This window comes from Aethalodelphis obliquidens, unplaced genomic scaffold (assembly GCF_003676395.1).
Source record: "Aethalodelphis obliquidens isolate GAN/ISIS:26980383/991018 unplaced genomic scaffold, ASM367639v1 scaffold2, whole genome shotgun sequence".
Classification (NCBI taxonomy): Eukaryota; Metazoa; Chordata; class Mammalia; order Artiodactyla; family Delphinidae; genus Aethalodelphis; species Aethalodelphis obliquidens.
The window spans coordinates 62,199,373-62,220,956 of record NW_020837946.1 but is presented as its reverse complement, the minus strand read 5'-3'; the positions used below and the strand labels follow the sequence as shown (position 1 = coordinate 62,220,956).

At 36.1% G+C, this 21,584-nt stretch overlaps 1 protein-coding gene and 1 non-coding gene across 4 annotated transcripts in view; one reads left to right on the top strand and one right to left on the bottom strand.

Annotated features, from left to right (window-relative positions):
* Positions 1-3,942: 3,942 nt before the first annotated feature.
* TRNAE-UUC (transfer RNA glutamic acid (anticodon UUC)) lies at positions 3,943-4,015 on the bottom strand. Its single transcript has one exon. It is a non-coding gene; the product is annotated as a tRNA-Glu (tRNA).
* A 1,515-nt stretch (positions 4,016-5,530) lies between these two features.
* Positions 5,531-21,584, top strand: part of PPIG (peptidylprolyl isomerase G) — a 41,313-nt gene continuing 25,259 nt past the window's right edge. For 2 of the 3 annotated variants that reach the window (XM_027128945.1, XM_027128925.1), the window contains exons 1-7: positions 5,531-5,647; positions 14,708-14,755; positions 15,079-15,156; positions 15,251-15,325; positions 15,960-16,067; positions 16,874-16,918; positions 17,798-17,885. In XM_027128945.1, coding sequence (XP_026984746.1) covers positions 15,096-15,156; positions 15,251-15,325; positions 15,960-16,067; positions 16,874-16,918; positions 17,798-17,885 — 377 coding nt within the window. In that variant the 5' untranslated portion in view covers positions 5,531-5,647; positions 14,708-14,755; positions 15,079-15,095. Of the gene's footprint in view, positions 5,648-5,814; positions 6,028-14,707; positions 14,756-15,078; positions 15,157-15,250; positions 15,326-15,959; positions 16,068-16,873; positions 16,919-17,797; positions 17,886-21,584 lie in introns of those variants that run through there. The other variant, XM_027128934.1, reaches the window with a different exon arrangement.

Below are 21,584 nucleotides of genomic sequence, written 5' to 3'. Positions count from 1 at the left end.
ATATAATAGAAAATTAGAACAATAATTTATTTATCTATGGGTAGAAGCAAAAATTTTCATTGTTCTAAAGTAAATGTAGGTTAATTGTAGTAGTCCAGCCCATCTACTTCCCCTCTCTTGGTATCAGACTCCATACTTCACACTACAAAGACTGAAATGACCCAGGCTAGACCAAATCTAGTACTGCTTCAGGACCTTGGCCTATTAGATGGGTAATGATGTCTGCTGTAATGAATAAAGCCAAATATCAATGGCTTAATCTACAGAATTTGATTTCTCAATCACATCACATTACAACCAGTGGGTATCCCTGGTCAGTGGAGGACTTTTCTCCACACAGAGATTGAGGAAACTAGGCTTCTTCAATAATCTCCCAAGCCTTTAAAATACTCTGGATCCAGCTGATGGAAACAGGAAGACATGACATGGAAAAGCACAGCACTTCATAAATATCTTGGTCTGGATGTAATACACATCATTTTCATGCACTTTCCACTGATGAGAAGTATTTGCATATGCTTACTCAGATGCAAGAAAACGTAGTTCTTAGCAGGACAGACATTTCCCCGTGACACCCCTTACTTTGTAAGGGGAGGCACAAACATTTCCCAGTGACATCCCTCACTTTGTAAGAGGAGGCACAAACATTTCCCTCTCACTTTGTAAGGGAAGGCACAAATTTTGGGGCTGTCACTGCAATGCTAATCGAAGACTTTTCTGGCATTTTATAATTGGAGCTGGCAGAGACTCCGTTTATCAAGATGTGACATAGCCTCTTGAAGGAGTCAGTCAAGAGAATGAAGCCAAAAAACAGGTAAGTAGAATTAGACAAGAGAGAAGTTCTGTGACATTCCATCTATTTTTTCTTCTCTGTATTGGTTATACACTGCTGTATAAAATACATGCCCAAACTTAATGAATTAAAATAACATTTATTATCCCACAGCTTCTGTGGATCAGAAATTCAGAAGTAGCTTAGCAAAACAGTTCTGGCTCACAATTTCTAATGTAATTGAACTCAGATGTCAACAAGGACTGGAGTTATTTGAAGGCTTGACTGAGGCCAGAGGATTGCTTTTAAATGGCTCACTCACATGGCTGTTGGCAGGAGGCCTCAATTCCTCTATGGCTTTTTCCAGGAAGCCTGTTTCTTGCCACACGTGCCTCTCCATAGTCTGCTTGAGTGTCTTAAAGACATGGCAGCTGATTTCCCCTAGAGTGACTGATCCAAGAGACACAGCAAGGAGGAAATCAAAATGCTTTTATGACATAGTCTCCAAAAATCACAAACTATCACTTTGCCTTAGTCGTTGGAAGAAAGTCACATTAAGGAACTTACGGACATGTTTTTAAAGCCACCACAGTGTCCAACAGTTTTGTTTCACGAAGCAATACATTCCCAATTTTACCTAAACTACTTCAAGCTGGGCATCTCTTATTTGCAAACGAGAGTTCTCACTAATATTGGAATCAAACGGCACATACAGGGCTTCCCTGGTGGTTCAGTGGTTGAGAGTCCACCTGCCGATGCAGGGGACACGGGTTCGTGCCTGGGACCGGGAAGATCCCACATGCCGCGGAGCGGCTGGGCCTGTGAGCCATGGCCGCTGAGCCTGCGCGTCCGGAGCCTGTGCTCCGCAATGGGAGAGGCCACAACAGTGAGAGGCCCGTGTACCACCACAAAAAAAAAAAAAAAAAAAAAGGCACATCCAACAAAAATATTGTACAACCACTTCAGAAAACTCATTGGCAGTATCTACCAAAGCTGATTCTATCCACACCCTAAGATCCAACAATTCCATTCCTAGGTATATTTCCAACGTACGTGCAAAATATATGTGCTCCAATATACCAGATTCAAGAATTTCATAAAAACTTTATTCATAATATCTAAAACTCAAAAACAACACAAATATCCATCTAAAGTAGAATGGATAAATTATTCAATACCCATTGAGATGGTCAATTTTATGTGTCAACTTGACTGGGCCACGGGCTACCCAGATTAAACATTATTTTTAGGTGTGTCTGTGAGGGTGTTTCTGGATGAGATTAGCATTTGAACTGGTGGACTCAGTAAAGTAGACTGCCCTCCCCAATGTGGGTGGGCATTATCCAGTCCATGGAGGGCCTTAATAGAACAAGAAGGCACAGGAAGGAGGAATTCACCCCTTCTGCTTCCTGCCTGGCTGCTTAAGCTGGGATATTGGTCTTCCGCCCTTGGACTGAGATTTTCACCATCAGCTCCCCTGGATCTGGAACTTGGACTGGAATTATACCACAGGCTTTCCAGGGTCTCTAGCTTGCAGACAGCAGATTGTGAGACTTTTCAGCCCTCATAATCACGTGAGCCAATTCTTCATAATAATTCACTTCCTATTTATATCCTATTCCTTCTGTTTCTTTGGAGAACCCCAACTAATACACACATATAATGGAGTACTATACGGACATTAGAAATAACAAACTATTGTTGCACGCAGCAATATTGATAATCTCACAAACACAACATTGAGCAAAAAAGCCAGCCACAAATGAATATATATGCATAATTCCATTTATATAAGTTTCTAAAACAGAGAAAACTAATATATGCTGATGGAGCTCCAAATAGAAATTATCTTTGATAGGGGTGGGGTGATAGCATTATGGGGTGCGGGTATGAGGGGCGCTTCCAGGATGCTGATATTGCTCTATGTCTTAATCTAGTGGAGGTTACACCTGTATGTTCACTTTGTAAAAATGTATGAAGCTATACTTACGGTTTATGAATATATGTTAAACTTTAATTTTAAAATCCTACCCTTAAAAAAGGCATACAAAGTAAGTTAAGGTCTAACTGAAGTCACCCCTTGAAACCCCGTTTTGATGATTATAAAATTTTTTTCTTTAAATCTGTTAATAAAAGTGATTCTAACAGTTCACCTACAAGTGCTAGAGTCTAAATGTATTTCAAAATGCTAGCAACATCACAGCAAATCTTGTGTGCTCATAGTACGAAATGGTCACATAAACTAATTATGCAAATAACTATCTTTTTTTAAAAATAAATTTATTTTATTTTTGGCTGTGTTGGGTCTTCGTTGCTGAGCACAGGCTTTCTCTAGTTGCGGCGAGCGGAGACTACTCTTCATTGTGGTACACAGGCTTCTCATTGCAGTGGTTTCTCTCGTTGTGGAGCATGGGCTCTAGGTGCATGGGCTTCAGTAGTTGTGGCACACGGGCTCAGTAGTTGTGGCTCACAGGCTCCAGAGCACAGGCTCAGTAGTTGTGGCATATGTCAATATTACATTTCTCAGTACCTTGTAATTGGGTTTGGCCTTGTCTTATTTCTGGACACATGTCAATATTACATTTCTCAGTACCCTGTAATTGGGTTTGGCCCTGCGATTAAGTTTTTGTTGATGGAATTAGAGGCAAAGTGGCATGTATTACTTCCTTGTTTAGGCCTTAAGACATAACCTCTTTCCTTCCTGCTGCCTGAAACCGGCAATACACTCTAATCATGCAATGTCAAGGCCCTGGAGCATATTGGAATTATATATAAGGAACTCAAGGTCCTGACTGACTATATGGAGTAAAGCTGCCCTCTGATCTGGCCCTCTCACCTCAGATCTATTATGTAAGAGAGAAATAAATCCTTTGTTCTTTAAGCCACCATATTAATGTAGATAATAATACTTCCTGTTACTTGCAACATCTTCCTTCTTGGAACAATAAATCCATGTCAAATCTATTTGGGAAAGTTTTGGATTTCACAGACCAATGAAATTTCAACATGTTTGAGACCCAGCAAAGCATGCCAATTTTTCATTTGTCCAAGTAAGGACATCTAGAGAAAGAAAACAACTATCACATTCTATAACCATCTGAGAAAAGGTGATATGCTTAATTAAAATGAACAACTTATTTGGCTGTGCCACATGGCTTATGGGATTTTAGTTCCCCGACCAGGGATTGAACCTGGGGCCCCAGCAGTGAAAGTGCTGAGTCCTAACCATTGGACCAACAGGGAATTCCCCCCAAAACAACTCTTCTTAAGAAAAGAGCAGTGAAAACTTTGTCATAGTTCAGCACCAGCCACCAGTCCTTGAATGGACATTTGTAATGCTGCTTCAAAACTTCTTTCAAGAATCTTCTAAAATCTGACCATTTATAATGTATACTATATCTAAGTACTTATTAATATTTTACTGTTAAATAATTCTTCAGTCACTTCATATGAAAGTCTATCTCTCTAGGAAGATAGTATATCCTAGAACAAGATTAGTAATGTCACCTTTGTACACCTCAAAATGTTAACTATGGTATAATCTGTAATATATCCTCAAAGATGTCTCTGACTGAATGGGTGGGAAAGAGGGAGAATACACCAATGTCACAGCAATGCCACACATTACCTCTACTAGTAAGTAGAAATCTAAAAAATAAATCTGTATATCATAGCTAAATAAAAATATATTCTGAAGGAAGCTGAACAAACAAAAGTCAAACAAACCAACGCTTAAAAAATCTATCTTAATAGAGTGCTCAGTATAAATCGGATTTTTAAAGGTATTGTAGAATTCCCCTCCTCACTGCAAAGTGTAAATTCATACAACCTCTGAACTGTTCAAAGAGGAGTATGCTGCTGCTCCCCTGCAATGAAGGCAATGGCTTAAAAGTGGCAGGGATTGTCCTCTCAGTTTTACATTTAATAAAATTGGTGAAGATGCTTAAGAGTACCACATGCCCGACTGCTGTTGATAATTACTAATTTACCTCAGGTAAATGAGTGAAAAATTTAAATGATTGTAACTTAACGTTCTTTTCATATAGTAGTAAAATCTAAGTCCTCTCAGCTGTTTCCTTTAAAACTCACTCACCCCATATCTCCACAATGATTGCCGCCAACTCCCCTGAATAGCAGGGGGAATTAATTCTAAAAATCTAGGGATTCTCAGCCTGTTAAAACAATTAAATAACAATATATGTCCCAAAATAGTGGTCTCCCCTGGAGAACTGGATTTGCAGTCAAAGCCTTGCTCTGGTATTTAGGAACAGTGTGTCTGGGAGGGAGGCACTTATCTTCCCTGAGCCTCAATTTCTTTACCTGTGAAACAAGGATAATAATCTGTATCATGGGGCTGCTGTGAGAATATTTAAAAACGACAACAAAGAGCGTCAATGCCCTTTATAATTTCCTCCTTTTGTCAAATAGCACTTTGTTCATCTGTTTTTTAGAACTTGTGTCATAGCGTTAACTGGAAGCTGAACTGGAAGCTCCTTGAAGGTAGGGTCTCCTTCCCAGTAACCTGGCAGAGGATCAATAAATGTTTATTAAGTGAAGCACTTCATTTCACGAACGACATGGCGGTTACAAACGCTCTCAATCAACTCACACAGAAAGCATTAAGTTACCTATAAACCAGGCATTTAACAGACACCAAAATCCTAGAACTCCGGGGAGAGCGAGATGACGCGAGCGACGGATCACCCAAAGACGAGGTCCGCCGCGCCGTGACGTACTTCCGGCGCGACGCTTTCCCTCCACGCCGGGACTGGGGGGAGGGAGGCGGTCATTGGCCTTAGCGCCTTTTCTGGCGGCGGTAGATTTGAAGCGATTTAAAGGACTGGACCCCGGGAAGAGGAGAGTGTACTAGTGCAAGTAGGTGGCGCGGGGCCCGTGTTGTTTTGGTGGCGTCCTTTGCAGCAGTGCCGGGGTACGAGAGCGGGAAGGGCCCGAGGAGAGGGGCGGAGCCGACGCGATAGGCCCAGACCGACTTTACCGTCTTCCCCTCGAGGTATCGGGGCTGCCAGGTGCCAGAGGCGGCCCCCGAGGATCGTGACGCTAGCTTTGTAGCTCTTGCGGCCTTCTAACCGTGCCTCACGGGCCTGGGAAACGGCCTTCCCCCTGCCCGCCCCCGCCCTCTCCGCTCGGGCGCACACCTCCCTCCCTGACGCATTTTGCCGCACAAGCTGTAATATGGCGGCAGCGATGGTGGCCTGAACTCTAGGGAGCCGGGGTGATTTTGATGCTTCAAAATCGTAAGACTAAGCACGAATGCGGGGTAGGTGGGAGGACAGGTGGGGAAGTGGGACGCGTTACCTTCCGTCCTGTCAGATTAGGGTTGGAGAGTGGCAGGCGAGGAGCCAGGATCTCAGGGTTTAAGATTAGGCTAGGCTTTCCCCGTACTCCGACCTTTTCCTCTCACAGCCGGTTATCGTGCGTGGTGAAGTGACACAGGCCACTTAGTTCTCCTGAAACTCAAATCCAGGCTCTTCGCTTCTCATCCCAGAGCTGACTCCAAGTTCTCCCACGGTTCCGAGGAGCTGTGAGCAGTGCAGGCCTTTTTGGAGGAGATAGTTACTGTTTTGGAGGAGGGTGATGGCTTCGGAGCTCCATATGCCTTGGGGGAAGTGTGCGAATTTGCTTCGTCTTTAGTCTTTTAAGGTGTTGAATCGAGGTCTGCGGGAATGGAAAACTCAGTCGTTTTGGAAATGTTACAAAAGCACCATTTTGTGCATTGATTTTAATTTTTTCCCACAACAGTACTTTATGCAGGACCAAGTTTTTGCAATGGTGATCAGAAATACAACCAAGGAACAATTAAGTGTTTTGGAAATTAGGGGGTACGTTAATTTTCAGTAGCTTAAAACCAGATAGAAAAGTATGTGAGTGAGTCTTTGGATTACCGTTTGGCAAAGAATGGCCAGTAATTTCCCGGTTTGTATAGACGATGGAGAGGGGGTGCGTAAACATTTTCTGAAATCGAGGTATAAAATCCAGAAAAGGCACAGATATCTAGAATGGCTGTTTCTCTCATTCATATTTTTTATGCATCTGAAAATTTACTCATTTTATCTTCCGCTCCTCCTTTTTTTAGTTTAACCATTTGAGATGGGATTATTTCTATAAGAAATTACATACTTCCGTTTTAAACAGAGCTCATTTTACATTAACGTTTTCTAATTTATGATTCAGGATTGTTGGTGTCCTGAGATCCTAATGGGTCTTGTCTTGTAGTAGGATTCTGTGCTTTTTTCGTTTTGTTTTTTAACTTTGTTTACCTTTTTAAGGTTTTTGTCTTTGCAGACTCTTGTCTTCCCCTGTTGTCGGGGGTGTACAAGTATACAAACTTCCTAGGTCAGAAACTTTGAATTTGTTTCTGGCCCAGCCATCTTTCTGAACCTCAGTTTTATTTCATCTATAAAATGATATTTGATTTCAGACTGTCGTCAGCTGTGGGCTTCAAACATAAATATTCAAGGTTGCTAAAATTCTGTGTAAAAGAACTCCGCAGTTCTCGAATGAGTGAAGTGAAGAGCATACATTACATTTATTGTGACTTGTTAAAGGCCTTTGATTTTTCGTGCTTGTTATTGTGGTCTTGCAGTATCGGTGGCCTCTAAGTAAAGTCTTTGTCCTTTTGATATTTTGCATATTTTAAATTAGATTTCCTATCAGGCAGCATCCATTCTCTATGCAAAGGGAAATTGGTAGCCTTCATAGTAGGATGAACTAGTTCTATTAGTTATCAGGACACCGTCTACAATTAATTCTTCAAATGTTGCTCTTTTAAGAAATACATGTTGATGTTTTCACTTGTTTTTTTTTTTGTTTTTTGCGGTACGCGTGCCTCTCACTGTTGTGGCCTCTCCCGTTGCGGAGCACAGGCTCCGGACGCGCAGGCTCAGCGGCCATGGCTCACGGGCCCAGCCGCTCCGCGGCATGTGGGATCTTCCCGGACCGGGGCACGAACCCGTGTCCCTGCATCGGTAGGCGGACTCTCAACCACTGCGCCACCAGGGAAGCCCTCCCTTGTTTTATTTGTAGGATATTTCAACAGAATTATAATGTATTTATTTTCTGTATCCTGATGTACTAAGGTGTCTTACTTGTTCTATGTAGTTGGAATCCATAGATAATTAATTCAAGTGATTTGAAGAGTTTGTTGCAAATCTCACTGCTACGTAGTGGTATTCTTTTTTTTTCTTTAATGTTAGCACCAAGTTTCAGTTTTCATTTGATTAAGTGTCAGTAGTTTTGACCTGGTTTAATGCATATATGGTCTCCATAAGAACTCAGTATATTTTTATTTCCGTAAGGCAAATCTTGCATCTTGAAATTTACTACAGGCAGTATTATAAATACTCAGAGAAAACTACTGTAACTGGGACTGTGTACTTTTAGTGCCAGACAGGAAATCTTTTGCACTTTGTTTTAGTTTGAGTAGTGGCTTAAAATGATTACCAACTTGTTCTTGAAATTTAAATACATCATACTTATAAGTATAGATATCAGTTTTTGGTATTAAAATGGTTATTTTTAAAACATGAATGATTCCTTAACTTACTGATTTTTAACTTGCATGAAGCCTGGTGGTTTATATATTAAGCTACTGTTAATTGTGCATAAAGTTTAGCTTAAGGTTTATTCATAATTAAATCATTGCATTGTGGTCATATGGCGAAAAGTAAAATTATGTAAGCCATTATCTGGAATATTTGTGAATAAGCTAGTTTCTACAGTGAAGCTGTAGTCTTAACCAGAAAACTCTTGCTTTTTTTTCCGCTTGTGACTTTGAGCCAGTCACTTCAGCTCTCTAATCCTCTTGTTGTCGGTCTATTTCCTTCAAACTTCAAAAGTGTGTAATTTTTTATTTAGGAGTTACTGGATTGAATAACATTGCTAGTATGGTGTGATTCTATCTCTGAAGACAGTGGGATAAATTTATCATTATAAGAGTTTAGATAATTGCAGGTAAAATATTAATATTAGGAGAGATTTCCCAGTTAGTATATGCTTTTTAGTTTGATACTAACATAGTTGTACTATGTTTTTATGTCTCTCGGATTGTATGTGCAAAAAGTTATTTAACACCGAACTTGGCAACATTACAGCTTTTCTCTTTAAGTTTTCTGAAGGATTTAAGAATTTAGTAAGTGCCTATACACTGTTAATTATGTTTTTACCAGGGCCGAGGTTTGTGACTGTCAGAGACACTAAGGGAAGGGGAACTGTGCAGAAAATCATAGTTGCCTTTTTCTGACACCTCAGAACGTTAACTTGTTTGTACTTAATTCGCTAGCAATCTGGCATTCGTAAACGTATTTATATGTTTTTTAAGCAATCCTTTTTTTTTTTTTTTGCTGTACGTGAGCCTCTCACTGTTGTGGCCTCTCCCATTGCGGAGCAGAGGCTCCAGACGCGCAGGCTCAGCGGCCATGGCTCACAGGCCCAGCCGCTCTGCGGCATGTGGGATCTTCCAGGACCGGGTCACGAACCCGTGTCCCCTGCATCGGCCGGCGGACTCCCAACCACTGCGCCACCAGGGAGGCCCTAAGCAATCCATTTTTATTTCTCATTTGATATCTGTGAATTACATTAAGGTAGGGTAAAGAATGAATGTAAAATGTGAATGTTAGATTGCCATCTTTGAAAGTAATCTTCAAGATCTGCTATAGTTTTAGTTAAACTTAATATGATTGCACTTAGAGGTGGAAGACTTATATGAAAATTGTTACCTTTTTATTAAACTTAAGCAAATGAGAACTTCCCATCTTTGTTTCTTGGTTTTGAACTGAAGATGTTCTCTCTTATAGTGGATTCTGTTTAAAGAAAAAGAAAAGAAAAAGAAAAGAAAATAGACACTTAATAGAATGCAGCCCTAGAAGGCAGATCTAGAAAACAGGCTCTATTTCAACTGTGGAATAGGCCGAGAAGATTTACTAACTACAGATACGTATTAGCGATACCCCAGGTGAGAAGCAGTACATATGGGAGAAAAGGTACTGAGTAAGAGTCAGCTTCTGCTCATGCCTTAACTCGCATTCTCTTTGGTAATGTAGTCCTGGGCCAGACATTATGCTTGGTGTTGAAGATATAAAGGATCTGAGTTCAAGGAGTTTACAGACAAGTTTATGATAATGAAAATAAAATTGAACAAATGAGAATCATTTGAACTTTAGAGAGTTGGGGTGAAATTCCCAGAGTGTACTCTGGCTATGTTAAATTTTTAAGGACACTTAGGAATTAGCCAAGGGAATCAGAAATGTCAAAGACCCGCTTGTCATCTTAATAGTTAAAAGTATTTACTGTCTCCTTTTTCAAGACCAAATGCTATGCTGACTCCCTCATACTGTGTGAAACTTGCAGGTAATTCTTTGAATGTAATAAAGTCACTGCATTATTTATTGCCTAATTACAAATACCATGTTCTTTACTATATATTTTAATAATTAGTTGCCTGTGTCCTTCTCCTGCCCCCCCAATCCTTCATGTTACTTTAGGGTGAATATGGAAATTATTTTATGTATGAAACTACAAGATTAAACTTTTTACTTATGAATTTGTTACATCTCTCTGATATTTTTATGAAATACATTTGTTGCAGAAGTTTATACATCCTGGCATTTAATATTTTGAAATTTTGTTACATTATATATTGTTGACACACAAAAATGACTGATAGTGTTGATAAACATTTAAAACAACATATTGTAATTCTATCTGGTTAGAAGAAAGTGGAAGAATGTATATAAAAGTGTTAAAAGTCAGTATTTCATGCATTTTTGTGTACTCTTTTTTCAGTGAGCTTATTAACTTTGCTGATTATCTTTAAAAGTATTTTCATTATAAATAAAGTAGATGATATTAAGTATGAAATACTTAGAGAGTCAGGCAGGTGAGGTGAATGCAAGAGGTCAAGTAGATGATAAATGGTAACGGCTAACATGCAATAGTGGAAACTAGGTCGAACTGGAACATATATACCTCATCTAAAGGGGCACACTATGCTAATTGCTGTACAGGAGTGGGGCATGTTGCTACATATGGTGATTTTTTTTTAAAGAAAAATTTATATCTGCATTTTATAAAACAGCTGCAACTCATTTAGATTAAACAACTTTGCAGTGAACAGTTCGCCTGCAGACTACTGCTCTGAAAGCTGTCTTTATGTACTATCCTTAGGAAATTCATGACTTACTTTATTGAAAATTGCATAGACTTGAAAATTGCATAGGCTTGACTTTTTTCCCTGAATTGTATTTTTGATCTCTCAGTATTTTCTCTTTACTCTTTCTTGAAAAAAAAAAAGGAAAGAAAAATTGACCAGATATTTGTCTTGTGTTTGATTTTAGATATTGTAATACCAGGAAATAATAAAGAGGAAATACTGTGTCCTGCTTCTGATTAGATAAAATTTGATTTCAGTAATGTTAGAGACATAGCATTGAGCCATCTTTTGTGTCACCATTGTTCTTCATTAGCTACTAATATTAGAACATTTACATACTCAAGATATTTGTACAGTGCTTTTAATAATAATATGGTGTCTTTCATCTTTCTTAAACTTAAGGCATATTTGATTTGTTATTTCAAGCAACCATTTAAATCTATTTCTATGAAAAGTACAGTATCCCCACATGGTATAACATAAATATATATTATAAACACACAGACATGTATATTATAATCTTAGAAAATTATATGTACATTTTCTATTCTATTATGAATTTTTTATTATTAGCAGCAGTTATGTTTGTTAAAGAAAGTAGAAAGAAGTACAGTGAGGCAAAAACACTCTCCAGTCTTAAAACCAAACACCGTAGTGATTATTTCCTTTCAATCTTCCTTTTTTTTTTTTTTTTTGGCTGCATTGGATCTTCCTTGCTGTGCACGGGCTTTTCTCTAGTTGCAGCGAGTGGGGGCTACCCTTTGATGTGCTGCGCAGGCTTCTCATTGTGGTGGCTTCTCTTGTTGCGGAGCACAGGCTCTGGGTGCGCGGGCTTCAGTAGTTGTGGCTCATGGCCTCTAGAGCTTAGGCTCAGTAGTTGTGGTTCACGGGCTTAGTTGTTCCACAGCATGTGGGATCTTCCCGGACCAGAGCTCAAACCCATGTTCCCTGAATTGGCAGGCGGATTCTGAACCACTGTGCCGCCAGGGAAGTCCTCCTTTCAATTTTTTTTTTTTCTTTTTGTAAATCTTTGAATTTCAGGGTTAGGAGTAGTTTATAATTATTATTATAATAATATTGCATATACTGTTTTATATCTTGATTATTTTTAACAAATTATGAGCATTTTCCAAATTATTAATCTTTGTAAGCATTGCTTCCATAACTATGATATTTTGTTCAACTAGAGACCATAATGTAACCATTTGTCATAATATTGAATAGATTACTTGTGATAGTATATTACTGAAAGGAGCACTAAGATGGCCAACTTTATACATGAAGGCTTTCTAAATTTAAGATAGTTCCTTACAGTAGATTCCTAGCAATTGGATTTTTTAAGGTATAAACCAGTTTAAGGTATAAAAACTTAAGAGGTTTACATATGTTTCCAGAGGAGTTGCTTACTGTATTGGGAATTATTCTTTTAAAATATCTTTGCTATTTTAATAGGCAGAAAATTATCTCATTAGTATTTCTTTAAAAATACTTTTCCTGCTTATAAAATTAGTACCTGTTTGTTGAAGAAAATTTGGAAAACAGAAATACATAAATATTACCCTTAAATTCATGGCTCAGGTATTATCAATGTTAATATTTTGGTGTAAATCCTTTTTTTTTTAAGATGTAATTGACATATAACTTTATATTTGTTTCAGATGTACAGCATGCTCACTTATTAAATGTATACATTGCAAAATGATCACAGTAAGTCTAGTTAACATTCATCACCTCACATACTTACAAAATTTTTTTTCTTGTGATGAGAAGATTGTCTATTTAGCAACTTTCAAATATGCAGCACGATATTACTAGCCATGCTGTACATTACATTCTCAGTACTTTATATGTTCAGGTTTTGGATTTTTTTTAAGATTCCATGTGTAAGTGAGATTGTACAGTATTTGTCTTTCTCTGTCTGACTTATTTCACTTAACATAATGCCCCCAAGGCCCATCCATGTTGTCACAAGTGGGAGGATATTTTTCTTTTTTGTGACTGAATAATACTCCCTCTGTGTATGTGTGTGTGTCACACATTTGGAGTTTGTTTTCAAGAACATAGTAAATAGGAAATCAACTATAACTGTAAACAATTCAATATGTTTTGGGCAGTGCTATCTATACTATACTCATTTTGTAAGAATAAAAATCTCTACCTGAGATATGTGGCTAAACAAATAACTTTAGAAGGTTTTTTTTGGAGGAAAATAAATAAATCACTAAACTTCCTCTTCTCTTCTTCTACCCTCAAAAGTAGAGAATTTAAGAAGGCCTGTAAAAGTTATTTAGAAGATAAAAGATAATCAGGTACTAAGTAGTAATTTAATATTTCTCTTTAAGATAGGATAGTTTCCTCAGATTTATGGATTCAGTGTATTCTCAACTTCAAATGTGCATGAGTTGAAATTCTATACAAAAAAACTTAATGCAGCAAACTTGGCAAGATTTAAAAATTACTAAGTTTTGTTTTGTTTTATTGTTTTCAGGAAGTCTATGTCTGTAGTCTCCTGGAGGATTGAAAGGCATCTTTTTTGCTTTATTTCATGTGAAACAAATTTTTAGTATATATATTGTATCTTTTAGAAATAAAAAATGGAGGAAGTTGTGAGAAAATGGTATTTCCCCCCCATTCCATGCAATAAAGAATAAATACATAGAATTTGTATTTTTCAAATTGTTGGTAATTTGGGCAAAGTCTTCCATGCTTTTATTGTTGAGTATTCTGACTTGTGGTTTGTGGTATGTGTAAAATTGATAGGAATGGTGGTAGTTATATGAACCTATATGTGTGATAAAATTGTGTAGAACTAAATAAATACACACACATATGAGTACAGGTAGAACTGGGGAAATGTGAAGTGTATAAGCATTGTTATGCTTTTATGCTACAGTTGTGCTATTATACACAGTTGTGCTATTATATAGTTTTGTAAAATGTTACCATTGGGGAAACATGTATCTATGTATTATTTCCTATAACTGAATCTAAAATTGTCTCAATAAAAATTTCACTGGATTTAAAATATCATTCACTGCTTACTGAGCTACCAGCCTAGATACTATAATTTTCAGAAACGCATAAACATTTCAGTTAGTCTCTGTTCTAAACAGATGAAACTGTTATTTTTATAGTGCGCCATTTTGGATGCTATTTTGTTTCTTCTGCTTTTCACCTTACCCTGTCATTCTCCACCAAGTATTACAATTCAAACATTCTAAGTCCTTAAAATAAACGCCTATCAAAAGAATGTCTTGGGGCTTCCCTGGTGGCGCAGTGATTGAGAGTCCGCCTGCCGATGCAGGGGACACGGGTTCGTGCCCTGGTCCGGGAAGATCCCACATGCCGCAGAGCGACTGGGCCTGTGAGCCATGGCCACTGAGCCTGCGCGTCCGGAGCCTGTGCTCCGCAACGGGAGAGGCCACAACAGTGAGAGGCCCATGTACCGCAAAAAAAAAAAAAAAGAATGTCTTAACTAATAGCCATCTGTTATGTAGATAAAACTTACATAGAGTATCTCACTTACTGATATTTTTTGTGTCTACACTAGTGTATCAGTAAAGGCTATTGTTTCTGATCAAAAAATAGCTTTATATGTAAAATGTAATATATTTTTACTCAGAATGTAAATCTACCATATGTTACTATTACTAAAGTATCCCACTTTCTTTCTTCCTTGGGGAATTATTTTTGGCATTTTTGGGGAATTTGAATGTTTTTCTTTTAAAAAGTCCACCATTTTAATCAAAATTTATTTTGTTTTCTAGGCGCAAAAAGATTGGATCAGCTTGTCCTTGATTTTTCTCTATTTAAAGGTAATCTGCCTGCTTAGTTCACTAATCATACAGACTTAATACAATTTTCTGTTTGAGGTGGCAATCTATATTTGGTTGTTAAAATAGAAATTGTGTTATATAATGGCTAGACCTATAATGTCTTTTCTGATTGCCTCACAAGATGCAATCTAATCTCTCAAAGAAAAGAATAATTCATGTGATTTATGTCATGGAAATAAATAATAAAATAAATTCAGACTACATTTTTCATTTATGCTCCACAGTTTTGTTTTGTTTTCAGAAATGTATGAAAAATCTTTGCTGTTTTCGTCTGTTTGCCTGAAACTGTATTTTACTCATAGATTGAAGTACTGAAGCCATGGGAATAAAGGTTCAGCGTCCTCGATGTTTTTTTGACATCGCCATTAATAATCAACCTGGTAAGGAAATTAATGTCCCTATTTAACATTTATATGTAAGTACTTAATATTTTAAGTTAGTAAAGAAATTTAAACCAACTACCTTCTTTTTTAGCTGGAAGAGTTGTCTTTGAATTATTTTCTGATGTGTGCCCCAAAACATGCGAGAACTTTCGTTGTCTTTGTACAGGTTTGTTGACATTTTCACTTGCCCTAATAGTAGTCCCATTTGATTTCAGTTTGCTTTGATTTTTAATTTAACATGTTTTAGATTTTTTCAGGCATATTATTTCCTTCTCAGCATGCTGATGATGCAACATTTACTAGACATGAAAGTAATTCTTATACATATTAATTGTAATGGGATTGTATCTGAGATTGATTTCTACACTCAGTAGAAAAGCATGGGTGCTTTTTAAATGAATTTTTTAAAAATTCCTGAGGAAAGTTAAAATTCTGTAATTTAAAGAAGTCTGTATAGGTCAAGAGAGGTGTATTTTACTGGGCAAAAGCTTTCATCATTAATTTTTTTTTAACTTTTAAATGTTTTATTTATTTTATTTAAATTTTTCTTCTAGTTTTATTGATGTAATTGACATAAACTGCTGTATAAGTTTAAGGTGTACAGCATAATGATTTGATTTATTTGCATCATAAAGTGATTATCACAGAAAGTTTAGTGAACATCCGTAATCTCATATAGATACAAAATTAAAGAAGTAGTGAAAAATTTTTTTCTTGTGATTTCATCATGAATTTTGCTTTAATACTACTTCCTTAATTTCTTTTCTACTTAACAGCCTACTAATTTTTCTTCCTTGTAGGTGAAAAGGGGACAGGGAAATCAACTCAGAAGCCATTACATTATAAAAGTTGTCTCTTTCACAGAGTTGTCAAAGATTTTATGGTTCAAGGTGGTGACTTCAGTGAAGGTAAGACTTTGATTCCCACAAAGAAAATCATATATTTATATTCTTTGTTAAATACATGAATCTCAAAGTTAGACAAGTCTCTAGAAGTACTAGGCCAGTTTTCTTCTCAGCCCACTTAATCTTTGGTCAAACAATTAGAAGTACTGGGAATTCCCTGGTGGTCCAGTGGTTGGGACACGGAGCTTTCACTGCCGAGGGCCTGGGTTCAATCTCTGGTTGGGGAACTGAGATCCTGCAAGCTGCCTGGCGTGGCCAAAAAAAAAAAAATTAGAAGTACTCATAGAAATAGATAAAAAGGAGGAAACACATAGGAAAAAATTTCATGTTTGATATATGAATTTCAGAAATTTGCTTCTGGATTAAAAACAAAACACTATGCATCTCTTAGTAGCCTATCAGTGTTCATGTTTGATTTTGTCACAGCCAGTAATCCTTTACTACAGTATGGTTTTTACCTCTATTATTGTAAAAACATTGAAACTGTTTTTAAAGACACTTTGAGAAGCTACTAGTAATTTCTGTTAAAAGACCTACATAATCATTAGGATCTGAACATTCTTTCTTCTACAGATCTTAATAAACTTTGTTACACTCATACTGTTGTATCATAGAGGAGAGAAAGTAATTTGGGGTCTTGTCAGTATTGACTTTAAGTTAAGGTCTTACAATTTGCTGTGAACGTTTGAGTATTCTTGATTCAAAGTCATTCAAGTACCTACTTTGTAAGAAGCATTGTGTTTAGGTAGGACCTTCAAGGAGATTGCTGACTTATCAGTTCTAACAGTCCCATGTTTTTTCATTCTTAGGAAATGGACGAGGAGGGGAATCCATTTATGGAGGATTTTTTGAAGGTAAAAACGTTTGTTTAAATTGTTTTTAATGTTTTCTAGTATTCATTGATTTTTCTCTCTTGAATCAATAAGATTATTGATATACTAATATCCAACTACCTTCAACTAAACGAAGTTAATTTTCTTGTGAAAAATTTTATGTGATAGAGTTTTTATAAAGGTAGGATTTTTTTGTAATTAGTACATTCGTACATTATATTACTTGAAGGGTTTCAGTGATCTGTAATAAACTTTTAGAATTGTAGTGCTAGAATAGGAACTTCCATAGCTTGATCCTAATCTTTATTAAAAGAGATTCAGCTATATTTCGTAGTGACAATATCAACATTTTTGTGCATCCATTTTTCTGTGAAGATTTTTTTTTAATCTTTGATATTCTGAATTTGGCTGTAATGGTTTTCCCAAATTTAAGTTTTCTGTCTGGAATTTTTTATTAATGTGAAGATCATTTGAAAGACTATAAACATGTGATTGTGGAATTAATTTCATATTTCCCATCTTTCACTTTTGGGAGTCAGTGAAATTTTTTTTCACGTTCCACCTGCTTTTTTCCAATTCTAATCCAAGATTCGAAGGCAATCTGCTCTTTCTATCATGGCAGATATTAAGTTTAATGAGTACCTCTCTGTGCTAAGAATAATATTGAAAGGGGGTTGATAAAGTATTTCTATTTTATAGCAAGGGATTGAAAATTAGAAATATTTTAATCTGAAAAGATGGAGGAAATTGGTTAATATTGGATTTCTCTTCTTTTAACCTTTTATCTAAATTTTGTCTGACACTAAAGAGCACATGATATGAACACAAGATATGAAGAGGAATGAAAATGAATTTTGGGGGGGAGTTATACCTATAACTGAAAACTTTGCTTCTCTATAGATGAGAGTTTTGCTGTTAAACACAACAAAGAATTTCTCTTGTCAATGGCCAACAGAGGGAAGGATACAAATGGCTCACAGTTCTTCATGTAAGAATTAATGATCTGATGATTTAAAATATCACGTTTTTGGTGTGTCGTTTCTCTGTGTGCCTGCCACTGATCACTAATAAATAGGAGAGGGACGTATGAGGGAGAGAATTTTTGAAGGAGGAAGAACAAAGAATTGTTGAAAGGGGAGTTGAACTGTACTGCTAAAGTTTTCAAAAGATGAAGACTTTTGTCAAGAGGACTCAGGAGCCAGCTTGAAGGGGTGGCATTCCGCCTGGCCAAATTAGGACAAGTTGAGCATTGATTATCTTGAAAATAAATAATGATGGTATCATATTATCAAATAAAATGGAAATCCAGGAGTCCATTCAGATATAAATAATAAATGAATAAATAACAAGGGAGAAAGAAAAACTGTTCCTTAGTAGAATGCAACTAATAAATGTAAAAGGAATTATAGAGTTAGAAATGTCCCTGTTTTGCAGTCATCTCAGTAACATTGATTCAGGAAAGAATTACCTATGGATGGTAAATTTATAGGGTAAGTTTAACAAGGAACAGGATGTTTGCATTGAGTATCTCTTCGTAAATTACTTAATTATAAAGAGTAAAATACAGTTGTTCCTCATTCAAAGATTCTGTATTTGTGAATTTGCCTACTCACTAAATTTATTTGTAACCCAAAGTCAATAGTGCTAATGTTTTCCAATTCTGACTACAAAAAAATTGTTACCAGGGCTCTTGTCAGCAATTCATACTTTTTATCATGTCCCATGGGTAAAGATTTGCTCTCCTCTTCAATAACTCTTCAATAACTCTTCTGGTCTCAGAAGAACTTAATCTGTCAGCATCATGTGGATTATTGTGTTTTCTGTTCCACATTTGTAACTCCCTTCTTCAACAGTGAGAAATCTCCCTCCGAGTGTGTTCAAAATTTCTACTCATTTGTTGAATCCTATATTTAAAAATTGCCATCCTATACCACTGTGAAGAGTAACCTACTAACTAGAGTTCACTATTTATTTATAGCAATTTTTGTTTTTACAGTGAGGGTATGTAGTTAAATTATCATGTTTAAAAATGACCTGGATTAGTACTTTTTAGTGTAAATTTTGTGTGGTTTTGTGACTCAAAATATGTTAAATTCATTTCCGATTATATTTCATTTGTTCTCCCTCTCAGGTTGATTTATTTCTTGCCTTTTTGTTTTAAGCTTTTAAAACATTAACATGATTCCAAGAGTCAAAGCAAAGAGAATACTTCTGAAGTATCACTCGCACCTAACTCTTCATTCCATTCCCATTCCCCCATTTTTTTTACCTTTTTTTTTCCCACCACCTATCCATATTAGTAACCAACCTCATTAGTTTCTGGTTTATTTTTCTGTATATCTTTTTACAAACATAAGCACAGATGTATATTTTTTTCTTATTTTCCCTTTTTTCTTACACAATAGATAGCATACTGTATATGTTTTTTTCTTTTCACTTAATGATATAACATAGAAATCACTGCATATCAGTTCATAGAGATCTTTCTCATTTTTTTTTCCCCACAGATGTATAGTAGTCTGTTGTGTGTATATACTGCAGTTTATTCAGCCAATTGCCTATATACAGGTGTTTCTGATTTTTTAAATGAAAACAACTTATATCACATTTGTTGTAGGAAAATTAGAACACACAGATTAAAAGAAGAAAAACAATCCTATCCCCAGAGCATCTTTACATGCAATAAAAATACAGGTAGATAGTTGCATATAGTCTGTAATCAACTTTTGGATGTAATATAAATTTCTTTGTACATCACTAAATATGAATTAACATGTTAATCCATTGTTTGAATGTACTGTGGTTTTATTTATTTAATCTTAGTTTTGAACATTTGGTTTGCTTCTTGTTTTCAAACTGCTACAGTGAACATTGTTGTGTCTATTGTTTGATGTATTTTTTAATTCTTTTATGTAAGTTGTTAGAAGTTTACTTAGTGAAATGCTTACATATTTTTAAGGCTATCCATATATATTGCTACATTGACTTCCAAAAGGAAGTGTGTAGTTTACTCTAGAGCAACAGTATGTAAGTGCCAGTTTCACCAGATCCTCAGCAACACTGAGTGTTATCATTTATTTTCACTTTTTAAAATAAAATCCCTCCTGTGCTTACCAAAACCCATATGTTAAATTCAAATAACCCTTCATGTATATTCTCAGACTCTTCCAATTGTTGGTTTCTCCTGACCTCTTTCCACTTTTAGATAACTATTCTTTACTACTTCTGTGTTCTGTTTTTTTAAAGGAAACAACTTCAGTTTTTAATCTTTTTTTAAATGTTTTATTTTATTGTTTTATATTAATTATATAATATAAAATTTGCCATTTTAACCATTTGTTAACTGCATACCTCACTGGTATTAATTATATTCACAATGCTCTGCAGCTACCACCACTATTTCCAAAACTATTTCATCATTCCAGAGAGTAGCCATTTTCCCTTTCCCTCAGCCCCTGGTAACCTTTATTCTACTTTCTGTCTCTATGAATTTGCCTATTCTATATATGCAAGTGGAATCATACAATATTTGTCCTTTTGTGTCTAACTTATTTCACTTAGCATGTTTTCAAGGTTCATCCATGTTTTATAGCATGTATCAGAACTTCATTCCTTTTTATGATTGAATATCATTCCATTATATATACATACCACATTTTGTTTATCCATATTCATTTGTTAGTGGGCATTTGGGTTGTTTTCACTTTTTGGCTATTGTGAATAATGCTGCAGTGAACATTGTCATATATATTTGTTTCCCTGTTTTCAGTTCTTTTGGATAGATACCTAGGAATAGAATTTCTGGATCATATGGTAGTTCTATGGTTAGCTCTTTGAAGAACCACCAAACTGTTTTCCACAATGGCTACATCATTTCACATTCCCACCAGCATTATACAAAGAGTTCTAGTTTTTCCATTCTTATCAACACTTTTTCACCAATCTGAGAGTGACCATGAAAGCAATGCAAGTATTGGTTTAGGGGTTACAAATAAATTCTCGCGAGCAAGCCAGTGGACAAATACGTAATCTGTAAAGTGAGGATTGACTGTATCTTGATGCAAATTATATACACTAAATGTAACACAAATACATATATAGTGTATACCTAGGTTTTTACATTTCTAGGTGGTTTTAGCAAGTTCAGGTGATCATAGCTGTTACAGTGAGAAAACAATAACAGGTTATTAGTTTTTAAAATACGGTGAACTTTTAAAAATACATGTATGTGTTAGAATTTTTTTTAGTGTGTGTTTTAATCAAAAGTTAGCTTAAATTGTGTTCCTTCTTCCGAATTTCTAATGCCTTTTTTGATAAGATTTTTAAAATGACAAATCTTGTACAATGCCCATATTCAGTCTGTTGTACCAGTGTGTCTTCATAGCTACTCAGATAGCAGCTTTCTTAGCTACAAAGCTTTAAGGTTGATGTGGAGAAAAGAAGGACTTTTAAAAATTCCTTTTTGCTAATTTTAGGTTTTGTCCAAATTTTAATGCAGATATCTTTCTTAAATGTGAAATTTACTTTATGTTAGGGATAACAAACTCAAAATACCCATAGGTCTTAGGCAAGTAATATAAGGGAGTAAAGGCTGCTGGGACAAGAAACGTAATGATTAATCTCTGTATTAGAGAAGGCAGGGATACTCAGCCTGACCAGTTATTGCCACATGCCAGGTGCCATGTCT